Raw genomic sequence first — 18,423 nt, 5'->3', positions numbered from 1 at the left:
GAGTCTTATAAATTTTAGGATCTAATTTAACGGGTATTTTGAAAAGTAATTACAACTATACTCTTAAACACCTCTTAATAAGCTTGAGTACTTCTAGTAAACCCAATCTAATTTAACGGGTTAGTTTTGGATTTAACTGACTCGTTTTCTAACCTGGGTTGGTGTAAAAAAAAACAATTAATCCACCAATCACAAATTAAAACAAAATCCGTAACCACAAAACAGTAGCAATCGGAAAATTGAGAAGAAAACAGGATCACAAATTTTCGTGGTGGTGGTGGGTCTTGACGTGCATCAACTGTTATTATCAATGGAAGCTCACCTAACCTAAAAAATTCAAGACAAGGCCATGGAAAGAGGGGGAAAAGGATATTATTATTATTAAACTAAGTCATAATTACAAATAATTGGGTCATTAGAGAAATAACTAGGTTGTCATCTTATTAAGATTGTGGAGACAACTCGATGATCCTAAGCATATAAAATCCCATGTAGATGTATTAATTATTAATATTCTTAGATCATTAAGGTAGCTTCACGCTGATGGTAATTATAAGTATATTGTTGATTATTAATTGCTTTAATCATTAATCCATGTTTATTTAATACTACTTTTTATGAACACAGAGGCAGCTTTACAAATAACGGTGCTGAAGGATTAAAAGATCCCAAATTTTATATGACTTTTCGTTTGTGGTTTGATTGATTTGAATAATATTAGAGTGGTGTCAACTCAGTTTCGTCTGAGTTGACTCGAAAAATTTAATATTCAAAGTTTAATTTAATTTTTTTAATTAAAATTCACATTATTTATTTATAATATTTTAAATAATGAATTATAATTTCGACCTTTTAGTTTAACAAAAACAATTAATTAATCTTTATAGTTTTTATAATTGTGTGTTTAATACGTGTAATTTTAAATTTATTTAATTTATCCATTTTATTATTTGTATTTGTATTTTTAACTTGTTTTCTTTTTTCTTTCTTGAAAAAAACAGAGAATTAGGTAAAACTGAAAATTTCTACTACCAAAAAAAGAGGTATTTTTGAAGAAAAAAAAACTACAAACTTAAGGATGGTCAACATAAGTCAAGGAACTCTTCAATGATTTCTAACACTGCTATGGGGACTGGTTAATTAGTTCTAAGAAACTACAAGGACTGAGTTATAACTAACCACTGTCCTTAAATGCGGTGCCGTTCGGTTCCGAACCATAACACCGTACAGCCCAAACCAACGAAGGCCTAAGGTGTGAAGTTTCATTTGGATGAATGGATCGTGAGAAGAAATCATTTAGAGGCTCATGTCAGCCATGAGATAGAGAGGAATGAGGATTGTGTTATGTTTCCTGGAAATCCAATTAAAAAAAAAAGAGAAGAAAAAAACAAATCAGATTATATATATTCAAGAGATCTACTGTGGTAGTTTTAAACCTGAACTAGCTTGTTAGATTGATCTAAGAAATTTGTTATTCATAATTTGATTTGAATCAAATTTTAAGTTGATACAACAAAAAAAAAAAACATTGATTGGTGAAATTTAGTTAACCCGATTATACTCATCCAAACTCGACTGCATCAATTCCAATGATTTTTTAAAAAAATTAAACGACACAGATTAATAAAAATATCTGACTTGGATTGAGTTGTAACCCATGAATTTATCTAATAATCCAATGACATGTGTCATTTTTCGAGTTAGTTCATGAATCGAGTATAATAATTTTTTTTTATGACGTAGATAGAAACAATATAAAAAAAACTACAAGTACAAGTAACATATAATTCTAATGAATATTCCCAGGACACGAAAATTTGAACTCAATATTTTATTATTGAAAATTTTCTCTTCAAAAGTAGTTTGCTGAAGTTAAACAATCCTGTTTAAATTAGTCATGAGTCTATTTTAAAGAGAAAAAATCCTAATAAATAGTTATAGTGTTATTCTAGAGATTCCTAAAGTAGATATAAAAAATAAAATTACTAAGTAAAATATCTAATCTCCCAAACTAAATAGGAAAAAAATTAAAAACATCATATATGAGAATATTTTCCCTAGACCAGGTAAGGATAAAAATAAATAAGAAAACAAATAATTTTTTTATAAAAATCCTCCTGCATCAGTTTCTCAGGCTAAAAATACTCATTTCCAATATCAAATTATTCCTGCTTCGATCTCATGGAAATTAAAACTCTCCAACCTCTTTTCTTACCCTACTTTAAATATATAAAAATTTTAGATTTTAAATATATAAAAATTTTAGATACTAACTTTAATCCATTCATGTTAAAATTTGTATAAAAAACAATAATTGATAGATTATTATTCCATTGATTTCCAAGATAATGAGCTGCAAACTTCAAACCTGTTTCATTAATACGTGTTGTATCCTTATAACTCTTAAGTAAATTTATCTTTGTGATAGTAATAAACTCGTAATCAAAAGTATCAATATAACTCAAATCAATATATCTCTAATTTATCAACAAGAACACTATTGATGTTATGCTATTATTATTAACATAATTATCATCGAAATAAAAATATCATAAATTAACAGATAATACCAGCCCATATTTATCTCATCATGAATAAGATTGTTAAAATCTTTGTGATACCTGTCTTTGTCAAGAAGTTATCCCCTTTACTCTTATATATGAAATGAATTTTCAAAGTTAGTTATGAATTCATGATCACTTTTCATGTAATCTTTTAGAATTTTCACTAAATTAATTTTACTAAGTGTTTTTGCATGTTTTATATTACTAGTTCTTTAATATTTCTTTTCTAAAAATAAATATCCTCATTCTTTTATACAAAGCACATCTTTTTATACCACTTTTTTTTTTTTTAATCATGGTTATTTAAATACAAAGCATTAATCATTTAACTTTAATATCAATTAATGCAAATGAAAACAACTTGAAAAGACAGTGAGAATAAGTAATACATAAAACTGTTGAATATGAACACCATATCAAAACTTTAATTTTAATTTTTTTCATTGAATATTTTCTCTCCAAGTCATATACTAAAATATATGTTAAACAATCATATTAATACTAGTCTTAGCTATGTCCTGCAGGTAAAAAAAAATACTAATAAATAATTATAGAGTTACTATAGGAGTTTTAAATTAAATAAAAAATAAAATTATCAAATATAATATTTAATTTATCAAATTAAATAAAAAAATAAAACTAAATAGAATAAAAATAAATAATTTTACTTGAAAATCTTCTTGCATCACTTTCATTGCTTCTTACATAAAATAGCACTTAAACATCACCATATCATCATATCATCGATCTCTGTCTCTCACTCACTCACCTGTTTTTGTAATAATGCATTTCCGAAATCCAAATCGAAATCACCCTTGAATCCATTGAATTGAATCGCATATAATCATGGGTTCCACCCAGTCCACACAAGCAACTCAAGATGATGACGAGGAAGAAGAAGCAAGCGAAGAAGAAGAAGAAGAAGAGAAAGACGAGGAGGACGAAGAAGAAGAGCTGAAACAGCCTAACGATAGAGGAATCATCGAAAACAACAATAATTTATACAACAAGGTTCTACAACAAGAGCCAGAGATGCTGCCCTGTTACGCATCAGCATCGCCTCTCTCCCCTCAACTCTCATCTCTAGGCACCCCAAAGCTCGGTCCTTCTATCAAGGTGTGGGACCCTTACAACGTCCTCGCGCCGCTCCCTCCCCCGCCCCCGCCTCCTTTCTCCTCCGATGACGAGGTTGGTGTTTTGGAGGTGTTTTTGATCAGTCATGGAGAGTGCGAGCTCGATCTGAGGCCTGATTTAGTCGGTGGAAGGTGCCACGTGGCTGAATTGACTCCCAAAGGGCAGCGACAAGCCAGGGCTCTTGCTGTCTTCTTCAACTCTCAAAGGGTCAGCTTCCATTCCGTTTATTCATCGCCCTTGAATCGTGCTAGATCAATGGCTGTCTCCGTCTGCCAGGTAAATATTGTCAGAGCTAGAAGTATGGTAATGGGTGTCAACGTTTGTACATTATACTTACTGACAAACAAAGGGTAAATGGTATTGGTAACATTGTATTAAGATTCTAATGGTAAAAAGGGATTGCATCAAATGTAATTAATAGTCGTTGAAAGCATGATTGATTGCTTGTTCTTGCATGTGATCATTTGCCAATCAAATTCCTTTTAAAATTTAGCGGAATATTTCTTAGGAATATTATAGTGAAATGTGTAATTTTAGGAGAAATAAAGGGTTAGTTTTTCATTTATTTCGAGTGAGGGATCCAGACTGGAGCTGATTCCTAGAGGAATCCGTCACTGATTGAGTAAGGTTTTCTGAAGAGAGAAAGAGAGGCACTTAATGGTTGAGATTTACGGCTTTGATCAGTGATTAAACTAGTAATGATTTTGGTACCGGAAAAATACGGAGGCTATGTTCTAATGACATTCTGGTTAGTTTAGATGATGGAGATGGATGGAATGGAGGTGCTGAGGATGGAATTCAAACACCACTTAGAATGAATTAAGCACCTATGCTGTTTTTGGTGGGGGTGGGGGAGGGTTTCAAGAAGATTCTGGTTAGTTTGTAGGATGGATATTCCACTCTGTTAGTGATAAAGAAAATCACCACTCTAGAGAATAAATAGGGTCATACTCGCAAAGTCAGAGGACAGAGAAATCCCACACCTTAGAATTTAGAGTTCAAGATAGCTCACAACTTAATGGAATCCAGCAAAGAGATGGAAAACTAACATCCAAGCTGAACAAGCTCAATTTGATTTTATTCAACTTCAACTCTCTCTACAATGATGTAAACAAGCATGATATTTATACTTGGAGCAAAACCTCTAAGCTATGAAAATAACAGAACATACACATCTCATCTAGACATGAAATTTAAACTAGCTAGTGACTAGAAGGTGATATAATCTTCAAGGTGGCAGATTTTCTACCAAGGCTGTCATCATGTGTTTCTAGTCCTAGATGTTGATTTTATTGAAGCAAACTCTGACCACTCAGACTAGGCAAGAATTGATGTGATATTCTGCTTAATTGTCAAAGTTTTATGTGCTGGTTGTTGAGATAAAAGATAGAATTATGCAAGTTAAAGTTAATGTTAGGGAGAGATTTCGGATTTCCCAACTGCCTGCACACCAGGGAGTTAAATGTGATCACTCCCTCTAGGAAGTTCTGATTCACACTGTTTGAAGCATTGGAAACCAGATTCGTGTAGCCTTCAATTCATATGCGGATTGCCTAGTGTTTTCTGCAGAATTAATAATGTTCTGCCTTTGAAGTTAATCCTAAAATCAGAGCCTGTTATGAGAATTTTCAGCTGTCCTGAATCTTATTCAGCACCATTTATCCCTCATTCGTTTTTCATAATATTTTTTTTTCTATTATTAGGAATGCTCCTGCATCAAATTTGGACAGAAATGATGAGATTTTGTTCACCAAAAAAAAAAAAAAAACCCAGAAAAATAGAGAAAGAAAAAAGGTTAGAAATTTTGATTGTGTTTGTTCACTTATGATTTTCATAATTTATCTCATTTTTGTTTCTAGGTACATCAGCTGTGAAAATACTAGAATTTTTTTCCTTTGCATCTTCACTCATGTTTCTCAAACTGCCAATCCTTTTATATCTGATTTTGAAATATATAAGGGATAGATTGTAGTTATAGAATGTATTTGTTTGCTTGTCAAGTATCCCCTCATCATCGGTTTGTGAATTGTGACCAATAGATTGGCTAGGAAGATTTTTTTTTCTTATCTGTAGTGGGAAGAAAGAAAACAAGTTGATTTCAAATGGAGAATGATATTATATTGAGTTGTTTCATTCAAGAGGAACTCTGTTTAAGACGGGCCTTCTACATCTAATCTCAAAGCAGCTTTGATATCACTAGGAATATTTTCCTCTACAGCTTGTGTTATGCAGTTGAGTGAATTGTCCACATATAAAAATCTTTCAGGAAATGAATTTTGCCGAGGAGCAAATACGACCAGCAGAGGCACTAATGGAGATGAGTATGGGGCTTTGGGAGGGCTGCTCCCGTTCAGAAATATATACACCTGAAGTTCAGAGCCTGCTCGAAAATTTTCAGCCCGACTTCTGTGCACCATCTGGAGAATCACTTAGGCAAGTTGAATTTAGGATGGTTCAGTTCCTAAATGGAACAGTCCTGGGACTGCCTGAAAAGTTGAGATCCGATTTATTGATGCACCATCAAACTGAGAGCCAAGGGTTCTCTCATGACAGAGATGGGCCTCTTCTACCACTGCCTTCTCATTGGGATATGCTTCATAGGCACCGACAGGGCCTCACAAGGAAAAAGTCTGGTAAGAGTAGGCTACAACATGTGACTTCTACTGGCAATCACGAGGGTGAGGGTGAGGTCTCTCTTAGGGAAGCCAGCCAACAACATTTGCTCCCTGATTTGAATAATAGGAACTCATCCTCCGCAGTCTCTTCATGCGTGGGCGTTTTCACGCATTCAATTCCTATTAAGTGTCTCCTCACAGGCCTCCTGGGGTGCAGCCCAGTAATGATGCATAAGATCTGCATAGAAGATTCTTCAGTGACTGTGTTGCAGCACTCTTGGAAAACAGGTTGGCAGATTAAACGCCTGAATGATACTGCACATCTGAGACTTCTCTAGGTTGAGAATTATTGGCTCCGAGTTATTGATGGGATAATGAGCTGTTAATTATTAGAAGCTGTTATTTTTTCATTCATGGATTGTATTAGGGCTCACGATCTCACACGTTATGTTGCTTCTGCGTCCTGTTGTAACTCTGGTTTATTCGCTTCCAGATTTGCCAACTTACATCAAACAAAAATAGATTGGCTCGGAAGTTGGATTTTGTATTGGATGATTCTTTTGATCTACAGCATCTACAAATGTTGTTGTAGAGTGGAAGGGTTTTTTTTCCTTTTCTTTTCCCTGTAGTGGGAAGAAAGAAAACAAGTTGTTTTAGACTGCAGAGAAGGAGCTTAGTCTTCTTTTTTTTTTTTAACTGTGTTAATGAATATAGTTGGGTTGAGTTTTAGTTTATAATTGTATTTAAATTAATTTTTGATATTTTTACAAGTTATAAACTTTATTTATTCAATTTTATTTTGAACTCTAGCCGGCTAAATTTATTCATTGGTTGATTTATATTGCTAAATTTCATGGATTTGTTTTTAGAAGCAGTTAATGTTAAGTTTAATTTTTATATCTTATATCACCATTAAATTTCAATAATTACTTTTCTTTTTTTTAAAAAAATCTTTTTTATTATGTAAATTTTTTTAATGGAAAGCCTACTTACTATCAAGAATTTTAAAATTGAGATTCAGTGGTAAGAGTTTGAGACCAAAAAGTTTGCTCTTCTTGTGATCTCAGGTTCAAGCTCTATGATTGTTAATATAATGACAACAGGAGGTTTATATGGTCGTTAACTTCAGGGCATGTGAGATTAGTCGAGGTACATGCAAGCTACCCCGGACACCCACGTTAATAAAAAAAAAAAATTAAAACCAAAATATTTATAAATAAAATGAAAGTAAATACTTAATTTATAAATTATTAAATATAAAAATATAAAGTATATAGGTAAGATATTTCTAAATAAAATAAAAGTAAATACTTAATTTATAAATTTATAAATATAAAGATAAAAAAAAATATCAAGTATACAAGTAAAATTGTGCTTATCCTGTTTCAAAAATCTTGAGTCGAAACAACTTATAATATATATATTATCCTAAGCTATGTTAGATAGCATAAATATATCATGTAATACAAATATTATAGATAGATGATTGTTTTCAACACCTCTAATTGTTTAATTCAAGATAGACAATGGGTTGTGTATGATTAATATTTTAAAATAGAATGGATAAGTACAGAAATAATAAAAATAAATGTTAGTTGAAGAATAAAAAAACAAAGATATAAAAACAAAAAAAAAATATTATTAAAACAAGTGAATTTTTATTGTTTAAGACATAAGAGACGTATCTCTCTTTCTTACAACTGTTTTTTGTCTGTCTCAAAACAATCACATCATCTCAAAGTCACGTAATCATCGAATTGATTGCAGCAGAATTAGAAAGGACCCATCCAAGATGGTGCTTATGGTGGCCTGAAGGGCACTGGCAAGCTAGAAACAGCCCTCGGCGCCAACCTCCTGCACAAAAGCCTTTAGATTCTTATCCGAGGAACCTCCTTCCCTGACAGCATCTCTTGCTAGATCTTTCCATTTCTTGGCGTTCTTTCTGATGTCTTCTCCCGTCTTTCCATGTGCCATAACCAGATCCAAGCACCTCTTAATCTCATCGCCTTCGACTATCCCTTCTTCGTTAGCCACCACCCTCACTCCTGTCTTCCACACGTCTGCAATCAACTTGGCATTTGTTCCTTGATCTGTCCAGTGAGGAAATGCCACAACTGGAACCTCACAAACCAAGCTCTCCAGAGTTGAGTTCCACCCACAGTGTGTCACAAAACATCCTATCGAAGGATGGGACAAAACCTCCACTTGACAACACCATGGCACTATCATCCCTTGCCTTTCCAATATCGCCTCTCTACAGGCCCTCATATGATCCTCTTCTTCTTCTTCTTCTTCTTCTTTCACTTCGTTCTTATTCTGTTCATCCCTTATGACCCACAGGAATGGAAGACCACTATCTACCAATCCACGAGCAATCTCCTCAATTTGTCGCTTCGATAACACCAAAATGCTCCCAAAAGATACATAAACCACTGATGATTTAGTCTTTGAGTTCAACCATTCAGTGTAATCCTCGGAGCCCTGGAAAATATCCCCTCCAAAGGATTTATCCAACGGATCTTTTCCATCCAAGAAAGCAGATGGGATCAATGGCCCGATTCCAGTCAAGTTGAACTTTTCAGTGGCATTCATAGCTCCCAATTCCAGTGCATCGAAAGAGTTGACAAGCACTTTTGGGTTGGTTTCTTGGCTGAGCTGCTCCAGCTGCTCTTGAAACATCTGGATTGCCCAAGTATAAGTATTTGAAGGAAGTACTAACGAGGGAAGGTCACGGCTAGCAAGTGGTGGGAGCCCTGGTAATTCAATAGCATACAAAGTGTCCTTGCAATTATTGAAGATATCACCATAACCATTGAAGTAATAGTAATAGATGTCAAAGACAGTTGCAAGCTGAATCCAAAGAAGTGCTGCTGGGAGATGCTGTGCGCGTGCCACCTCAGCTGCAAAATGTAGAAACATCGTGTAAACCAAACAAGTGACGGGCTTTCCTTCTTTTGCACTATCTACGATAAGCTCATTGAGAGTCTGTGAGCCTCGACGTTTGAGCTCAGACTTGAAATGTTCTCTGTCATCTTCAGGTTTAAGCCCGTCGTCATATCCATCTGAAAAGGTAACGAATGACAAACCGTCAGGAAACAAAGTTTTGGACATGCGGCGGCCGGCAGAGAGAGAGGTAACAAGGGTGACGAGAACACCGATACGTGTGAGACCCTTGGCGAATTGGAGGGCAGGATTTATGTGGCCTTGTGCGGGATAGGTTAACAAAAGGAAGTGAGGTTGCACCGCCATGGTGATTGCTTCTGTGGCGGCGGAAGACTGCATGGGGTGGTGAGTTTGACTAGATGGATTGATCAGCAAATGGTTTTGTTTGCTCTAGCCAGAAATTACGAGGAAAAAAGCTACTAGCAAGACTAACTACAAGCACTTGCGTAGGCTTCCTTAAATAATATGAGTAGAAGCGAAAGGTGACGTTTGTAGTGACGATTGGGAGCAGTTGCTGCGAATTGTAATCCTTAGAGATTCTTTATTTTTGTGTTTAAAAACACTTTTTAATTTTAAATTATTATTTTTTAATAATTTTAGATTGTTTTGTTGTATTAATATAAAAATAAATTTTAAATTTAATAAAAAAATATTATTTTAATATATTTTTAAATAAAAAAACTTTAAAAAATAATTATTATTAAATCACGAAAAAAAAACATGTTTTAGAACGTATTTGACAATATTATTGAAGTTATTTTTTAAAGTGTTTTTTACTAATAAAATAATATTTTTTATTTTAAAAAATTATTTTTGTTATTAATACATTAAAATTACTTAAAAACATAAAAAAAAATATTAATTTAAAAAATAAAAAAAATTAATTTTTTTAATTTTTTTTAAAATAATAAAAAAAACTTTAATTTTGACGTGACATGTTTACGAGGCAATGTACGTGGAGCTGAATTTTAAAAGGATGATACGGCAAGCTCAGACGTTGTCTGTCTCAATTGATATTTATTTATTTATTATTCTTATTCTTATATTTTTATTAACAGTTTTGAATATTGGGGATGATTTTGCATAAAATAATGGTTATGGTAAGAGGCTCGTGGATGTGAAGTGGTTGCTACTTGCTACTTTATGGCTTGTATTGAAGTAGAAACCAAATAACCAGCGTACACACAGCACACTCGGATATTAACATTAACATTAAAAAAAATTAAAAGATGAATATAGTGAACCATCAATTAGATTAGTGCTATGCTTGTTTGTTTCTTTGATTGTTTTAATCAATGTTTATTTGATTAATTACATCATTTAATATTAAAGTTATTCTTTATTAAGTTATTTTATTTTTATGACATGGATCACGGGTTTAGAAAGTTAACTCAGTTGATTCAAGTATTTTTTAATTAACTTTTCTTTATCAATCTCGTCATTTAATATTGGATTGATTGAGAATTAGGTTTCATGATTTTTTTTTGTTTTTTATTAGATTATTCTGCTTTCATGACACGAGAATAAGACTTAACGGGTTAACCTGGGTTGACTTGAGTTATTTTTTGTGTCTTTTTTTTCAATTTCATCATTCAACATTGGATTTGTTGGGAATTGAGCTTTGTAATTTGTTTTGATTTATTTTTTATGAGAATATATTGGTCTCGCGACTAGGGTCGCAGGTTTTGGCATTTTAACTCTTGTTAAATCAAATTATTTTTTTAATTTTCTTTCTAAAATGTTATTTCAATCTCATGACCCGGGTCATAGATCCTTCAACATTGAATTTGTTTTTTATTGGGTTGTTCTCTTGACCCAAGTTGCAAGTTTGGCAGGTTAACCCAATGGACACGGTTTTTTTAAAAAAAATTACTTCCTCTCACCCTAATTTCATCTTTTAATATTATGTTTGATTAAGAACTAGACTTCATGATCTATTTTAATTTGCTTTTTATTAGGTTATCTCAGTCTCGTAACCAAACAATAATGCTTAACGAGTTAACCCATGTTGACTCAACATGTTTTTTTTTGTCTTTTTTAATTAATTTTTTTTATAAATTACATCGTTCAACATTGAATCTGACAGTGTTAATTGAAAATTGAGCTTCATAATTTGTTTTGATTTGTTTTCTATAGAGTTATTTCAGTTTCACGACTAGACTCGTGGATTCGACAAGCTAACCTAGTTAAATCAGGTTGTTGTTTTTATTTTCTTTATACGAAGTTATTTTTGTCTCATAACTTAAGTCATGAGTTTGGTGGATTGATTTAGGTTGTTTTTATGCTCTTTTCTTATTTGATTTCTTTTTTCAAATCCCATTCCTCAACACTAAGCTTATTGAGAATTGAAATTCGTAATTTATTTCGATTTACTTTCTATATGGTTATCTCAATTTTATGACTTATGTCAAATGTTTGCTGGGTTAACTCGAGTCACTTTTTTAGGTTATTTTTTTAATTGATTTTTTTTCTCAATTTCATCCTCTCACATTGGGTTGATTGAGAATTATGATTTATAATTTGTTTTGATTTGTTTTTTCATAAAGTTATTATAGTCTTATAGCCCGAATCGTGAATTTGACATGTTGATACAAGACAATCTAATATGTTATTATTTTAATATTAAAAAAAGATGTCATCTTGAATTTTTGTAGTCAAATTATATTTTTATAGGTCGCCCAAGTTAATTTTGGACCTACAAGTTAACCTGGTTATATCGAGTCAACCCTCGTACTATTAAATTTTTTTCCAACAAAAAAATAGCAACATTTAAATATTATTCTTACGTTCAAGAAAAAATTGACTTGAATGATTTAGTGTACAAGTTTGATATTTTAAGTTTAAATCTTAAAATCAATATTTAAGAAAATTTATTAAGACACCTTTAAAAAATCATCGAGAAAAAAACTTTATCATATTTGAATTTGAGGATATCGAAAAAACAAATTGATGGGTGCATGCAAAATCATTAGTAATAGTAAGAATGAGTTGTTGTTGAAATGCAATTCATGAATTTAAAACTATTATTTTACATTATTTTCCTATTTGCATTATCAATACAACTAAAAAATACATGGGTTCAATTTAATTGTGTTCATGTTATGAATAGTTAATTAACCCAATATGATATTTAGTCCTTTTATAATGAATTGAGTTGTAGTTTAGTTGGTTCACACTAGCCGAGTGAAAATGAGATTACAGATTTGAGATTGGTCACAATGTTTGTTCTCAAAAGTTATATGATCTTTTTTTTTAAAAAAAATAGATAACTTGTCATTTATCTTTTTTTTTTAAAAAAAAATAGTCTAGCAAATATTTGGGTTAATGATTTTTACGTTGGAATTATTGTACTGAATTTAATAACCACGCTAAAAAAGTTTTATAGTCTAAATATTATTTTTTATCCAACCCACAGTGAAAGTGTGTAATAAAATAGTATTATGCTAGAGAATTAATACATATTATATTGCATAAAATAAAATAAAATCATTTTAATCCAAAAATTAAAATGATTAATGTAATAATAAAGGCCAGTGGTCGTCAATAGAATGAAACCTGTAAAAAATTTGCCTAGCAACTTCACTCGAGCATAGTTGTCAAATTTGATTCAAAGACTTGCCTGGAAAAAACTTGGTTTACCATGTCATTAGATTAACTCAAGAGTTAAAAAATTAACTCAGGTTAATTATTTTTATTAAGAAAATAACAAATAAGTTTTTTAAATACTAATATTGACTTGATTGGTCAAATAAATCATTAAAAACTGGACACGTCAACCTTATTTCATTAAGTTAATGTTTGAGCTGATTTAACTAGAACCACCACTTTGTTCAGGTTTCAAACCTTGATTTTTCAAGATGGGTCCATTATACCTGACCATGTTTAACAACTACTAGAATGAAGACTCATGATTTTTATATTTTATATCATAGTACTTATCTTCCTTTCTGTGAGAGAAAATAAACAAAATTTTTTATTATGGAAAAGAAATTTAATAGGAAGCCTTCTAATAAAACTTTGAACTTGAGATATTTTTAAATAAAATAAAAATAAATCCTTAATTTATGAATTATTAAATATAAAGATAAAAAAAAATATAAATTGTATAAGAAAGGCTGTCTTAATCGTGTTTTAAAAATCTTGACTCGCAACGACTTACAATATATATATTATCCTAAGTTATGTTAGATAGCATAAATATATCATGTAATACAAATATCATAGATAGACGACAGTTTTCAACACCTCTGATTGTTTTATTCAAAAGAGACACTTCGTTTGCTCTATGCCTCGTACTTTGTTCTTTAATTAATGGGCTGTGTTTGATTAATATTTTAAAATAGAATGGATAAATAAAGAAAAAAAAAAGTAGTTGAAGAATAAAAAAAATATAAAAACAAAAAAAAAATATTAAAACAAGTGAATTTTTATTGTTTAAGACATGTATAAGAGACGTATCTCTTTCTTACAACTGTTTTTTGTCTGTCTCAAAACAATCACATCATCTCAAAGTCACGTAATCATCGAATTGACTGTAGCAGAAGTAGAAAGGACCCATCCAAGATGGTGCTTATGGTTGGCCTGAAGGGCACTGGCAAGCTAGAAACAGCCCTCGCCAACCTCCTGCACAAAAGCCTTTAGATTCTTATCCGAGGAACCTCCTTCCCTGACAGCATCTCTTGCTAGATCTTTCCATTTCTTGGCGTTCTTTCTGATGTCTTCTCCCGTCTTTCCATGTGCCATAACCAGATCCAAGCATCTCTTAATCTCATCGCCTTCGACTATCCCTTCTTCGTTAGCCACCACTCTCACTCCTGTCTTCCACACGTCTGCAATCAACTTGGCATTTGTTCCTTGATCTGTCCAGTGAGGAAATGCCACAACTGGAACCTCGCAAACCAAGCTCTCCAGAGTTGAGTTCCACCCACAGTGTGTCACAAAACATCCTATCGAAGGATGGGACAAAACCTCCACTTGACAACACCATGGCACTATCATCCCTTGCCTTTCCAATATCGCCTCTCTGCAGGCGCTCAGATGATCCTCTTCTTCTTCTTCTTTCTCCTCGTTCTTATTCTGTTCATCCCTTATGACCCACAGGAATGGAAGACCACTATCTACCAATCCACGAGCAATCTCCTCAATTTGTTTCTTCGATAGCACCAAAATGCTCCCAAAAGATACATAAACCACTGATGATTTAGTCTTTGAGTTCAACCATTCAGTGTAATCCTCGGAGCCCTGGAAAATATCCCCTCCAAAGGATTTATCCAACGGATCTTTTCCATCCAAGAAAGCAGATGGAATCAATGGCCCGATTCCAATCAAGTTGAACTTTTCAGTGGCATTCATAGCTCCCAATTCCAATGCATCGAAAGAGTTGACAAGCACTTTTGGGTTGGTTTCTTGGCTGAGCTGCTCCAGCTGCTCTTGAAACATCTGGAGTGCAAAAGTATAAGTATTTGAAGGAAGTACAAACGAGGGAAGGTCACGGCTAGCAAGTGGTGGGAGCCCTGGTAATTCAATAGCATACGAAGTGTCCTTGCAATTATTGAAGATATCACCATAACCATTGAAGTAATAGTAATAGATGTCAAAGACAGTTGCAGGCTGGATCCAAAGAAGTGCTGCTGGGAGATGCTGTGCGCGTGCCACCTCAGCTGCAAAATGTAGAAGCATCGTGTAAACCAAACAAGTGACGGGCTTTCCTTCTTTTGCACTATCTACGATAAGCTCATTGAGAGTCTGTGAGCCTCGACGTTTGAGCTCAGACGTGAAATGATCTCTGTCATCTTCAGGTTTAAACCCGTCGTCATATCCATCTGAAAAGGTAACGAATGACAAACCGTCAGGAAACAAAGTTTTGGACATGCGGCGGCCGGCAGAGAGAGAGGTAACAAGGGTGACGAGAACACCGATACGTGTGAGACCCTTGGCGAATTGGAGGGCAGGATTTATGTGGCCTTGTGCGGGATAGGTTAACAGAAGGAAGTGAGGTTGCACCGCCATGGTGATTGCTTCTGTGGCGGCGGAGGACTGGAGTGGTGAGTTTGACTAGATGGAGTGATCAGCAAATGGTTTTGTTTGCTCTAGCCAGAAATTACGAGGAAAAAAGCTACTAGCAAGACTAACTACAAGAACTTGCGTACATGGGAACGCATCCTTATATAATAAAGTAGAAGTGAAAGGTGACGTTTGTAGTGACGATTAGGAGATTCTTTATTTTCGTGTTTCAAAAGATTTTTTAAAAGATTTTTGATTTTTTTATTTTCAAATTATTTTTAAAAAATTATTTTGATTTATTAATATCAAAAATAAAATTTAAAATTTAATAAAAAATATTATTTTAATACATATCTAAATAAAAAATATTTTAAAAAATATAAATAACAAACATGCTTTAATGCTTATGTCGCTATGTATGTGGAGCTAAATTTAAAAAGGATGATACGGCAAGCTCAGATGCGTTCTGTCTCGATTGATAATTATTTATTTATTATTCTTATTCTTTTGTATTTTTATTAACACTTTCGAATATTGGGGATGAGTTTGCATAAAATAATGGTTATGATAAGAGGCTCGTAGATTTGTTAATTGTTATAATAATAGACTTGTTGATGTGTACTTTGTGGCTTACTGGCTTGTATTGAATTAGAAACCAAATAACCAGCGCACATACAACACACACGGATATTAATATTAACATTAAAAAAAATTAAAAGATGAATATAGTGAATCATGAATTAGATTAGTGCTATGCTTGTTTGTTTCTTCTTGTTTCTTTGATTTTTTTAATCAGTGTTTATTTGGTTAATTATATCATTTAATATTAAATTTATTCTTTATTTAGTTATTTTATTTTCATGATATGGATCACGGGTTTTGAAGGTTAACTCGATTGACTTATTTTTTTAAATTATTTTTTTCTCAACCTCATCATTTAATATTAGGTTGATTGATAATTAGGTTTTATGATTTTTTTTTGTTTTTTATTAGGTTATTCCAGCATCATGACCCGAGAATAATGTTTAACGGGTTACTTTGGTTGACTTTAGTTATTTTTTGTGTCTTTTTTTTCAATTAATTTTTTTCAATTTCATCATTTAACATTCGATTGACTGAGAATTGAGCTTCATAATTTATTTTGATTTTCTTTTTATGATGATGTATTGGTCTCGCGACTAGGATTGCAGGTTTTGGTATTTTAACCTCGGTTAAATCATGTTGTTTTTTTTTAATTTTCTTTCTAATATGTTATTTTGATCTCATGACCCAGGTCATAGATCCTTCAATATTGAATTTGTTTTTTGTTGTAACCAAAGAATAATGCTTAACAGGTTAACCCATGTTAACTCATCATGTTTTTTTTTGTCTGTTTTAATTGAATATTTTTTATAAATTTCATTGTTTAACATTAAGTTTGACAGGGTCAATTGGAAATTGAGTTTCAAAATTTATTTTGATTTGTTTTCTATAAAGTTATTTCAGTTTCATAACTATACTCGTGGATTCAGCACACTAACCTTAGTTAGATCAGGTTGTTGCTTTTATTTTTTTTATATGAGGTTATCTTAGTCTCATAACTTGAGTTATGAGTTTGGTGGATTAACTTTGGTTGTTTTTTATACTCTTTTCTTATTTGATTTCTTTTTTAAAAAATTTTCATTCCTCAACACTAAACTAATTAGGAATTAAACTTTGTAATTTGTTTTGATTTATTTTTTATAGAGTTATTTTAATTTTATAACTCAGGTCAAATGTTTAATGGGTTAGCTCGAGCTCCCTTTTTAGGTCATTTCTTTAATTGATTTTTTTTTCAATTTCATCTTTCCACACTATGTTGATTGAGAATTAAACTTTATAATTTGTCTTGATTTGTTTTTCATAGAGTTATCTTAGTTTCATAACCTGAGTCGCAGATTTGATATGTTGATCAAAGTCAATCCAGTATATTGTTATCCTAATATTAAAAAAAAAATATCATTTTTTTTAGTTAAACTATATTTTTATAGGTCGTCCGGTTTGCTTTTGAACCCACAAAGTCAACTGGTTTATATCGAGTCAAGCCTCATATGATTAAATTATTTTCTAATAGAAAAACAATAGCAACATTTGGATATTATTCTTACGTTTAAGAAAATTTGACTTGACTCGTAATACAACGCGAGTAAATGATTTAGTGTGCAAGTTTGATTTTTTAAAATGTGCAAGTTTGATTTTTTAAGTTTAAATTTTAAAATCAATACTTAAGAAAATTTACCAAGACACCTTTAGAAAATCATTCTGAAAAAAAAAATCGTATTTGAATTTAAGGATATATAAAAAAAACAAACAAATTGATGGGTGTATGCAAAATCATTAGTAATAATAAGAATGAGTTGTTGTTGAAATGCATTTAAAACTATTATCTAAAATTATTATCGTACAATTATTTTCCTATTTGCATCATCAATACAACTAAAAAATACATGGGTTCAATTTAATTGTGTTCGTATTGTGAATAGTTAATTAACCTAATATGGTATTTAGTCGGTTTATAACAAATTGTGCCAGGGTTGTTTAGAAATGTGGTTGTTTTTTAAAGTGCTTTTCGTGCTGAAATGTATCAAAATGATGTTTTTTTATTTTTAAAAAATTATTTTTGATATCAACACATCAAAACGATCCAAAACATATAAAAAATTAATTTTAAATAAAAAAATTTTTAACTTTTTAAAAACACGAGTATAACCACGTTTCGATGCTTACTTAATTGGTTGATAATAGCTAAGTGAATGTGAGGTCGCAGGTTCAAGGCTGGTCACAATGTTTGTTTTCAAAAGTTATACTGTTTTTTTTAGGATAAATAGATAACTTGTCATTTAGTTTTTTTATATTTTTTAAAGTATCCCAAACTTGTGGGTTTCTTTTAGATCCATGAGACTTGTTTTGTTATGTTAACGCATTAGGGTTTTTTTTATTGGTTGTTTGGGTTTATTTTTTTTATTATTTTTTTGAGTTTTTTTTCCAACTTAATCCTTTAATATAGGATTTTTATTGTTTTTTTATTAGGTTTTTTTGCCCCTTTTCTTATTTTTTTTTCAATTCCATTATTTATTATATAATTTTTATTTAATCTTATTCTTAAGTATTGGGTTGATGGTAAATTAATTTTTGTTCTTTTATAG

The 18,423-nt window shown here is 31.7% G+C and overlaps 3 protein-coding genes across 3 annotated transcripts; 1 reads left to right on the top strand and 2 right to left on the bottom strand.

Annotated features, from left to right (window-relative positions):
* Nucleotides 1-3,270: 3,270 nt before the first annotated feature.
* LOC133692616 (uncharacterized) lies at nucleotides 3,271-6,981 on the top strand. Its single transcript, XM_062113690.1, has 2 exons — nucleotides 3,271-3,974; nucleotides 5,965-6,981. Exons 1-2 carry the CDS (start codon nucleotides 3,411-3,413, stop codon nucleotides 6,649-6,651), a joined length of 1,251 nt encoding a protein of 416 aa, XP_061969674.1. The 5' UTR covers nucleotides 3,271-3,410; the 3' UTR covers nucleotides 6,652-6,981.
* Nucleotides 6,982-7,932: 951 nt separating this feature from the next.
* On the bottom strand, nucleotides 7,933-9,684 carry LOC133691365 (phloretin 4'-O-glucosyltransferase-like). Its single transcript, XM_062111838.1, has one exon. The coding sequence runs from the start codon at nucleotides 9,593-9,595 to the stop codon at nucleotides 8,141-8,143; it is 1,455 nt and encodes a 484-aa protein (XP_061967822.1). The 5' UTR covers nucleotides 9,596-9,684; the 3' UTR covers nucleotides 7,933-8,140.
* Nucleotides 9,685-13,664: 3,980 nt separating this feature from the next.
* Nucleotides 13,665-15,401, bottom strand: LOC133692905 (phloretin 4'-O-glucosyltransferase-like). The gene has a single exon (XM_062114074.1). The coding sequence runs from the start codon at nucleotides 15,263-15,265 to the stop codon at nucleotides 13,856-13,858; it is 1,410 nt and encodes a 469-aa protein (XP_061970058.1). The 5' UTR covers nucleotides 15,266-15,401; the 3' UTR covers nucleotides 13,665-13,855.
* Between the last annotated feature and the right edge of the window lie 3,022 nt (nucleotides 15,402-18,423).

The sequence above is a fragment of the Populus nigra genome, chromosome 4 (assembly GCF_951802175.1).
Source record: "Populus nigra chromosome 4, ddPopNigr1.1, whole genome shotgun sequence".
Lineage (NCBI taxonomy): Eukaryota > Viridiplantae > Streptophyta > Magnoliopsida > Malpighiales > Salicaceae > Populus > Populus nigra.
The sequence above is the reverse complement of the archived record's forward strand: the minus strand, read 5'-3'. Positions and strand labels throughout refer to the sequence as shown.

Bases quoted from the DNA above. Each gene is read 5' to 3' on its own strand.
- LOC133692616 (XM_062113690.1), top strand. From the start codon at position 3,411: ATGGGTTCCACCCAGTCCACACAAGCAACTCAAGATGATGACGAGGAA. The intron at 3,975-5,964 runs GTAAATATTGTC...AAAATCTTTCAG, and splicing joins TGGCTGTCTCCGTCTGCCAG to GAAATGAATTTTGCCGAGGA.
- LOC133691365 (XM_062111838.1), bottom strand. From the start codon at position 9,595: ATGCAGTCTTCCGCCGCCACAGAAGCAATCACCATGGCGGTGCAACCT.
- LOC133692905 (XM_062114074.1), bottom strand. From the start codon at position 15,265: ATGGCGGTGCAACCTCACTTCCTTCTGTTAACCTATCCCGCACAAGGC.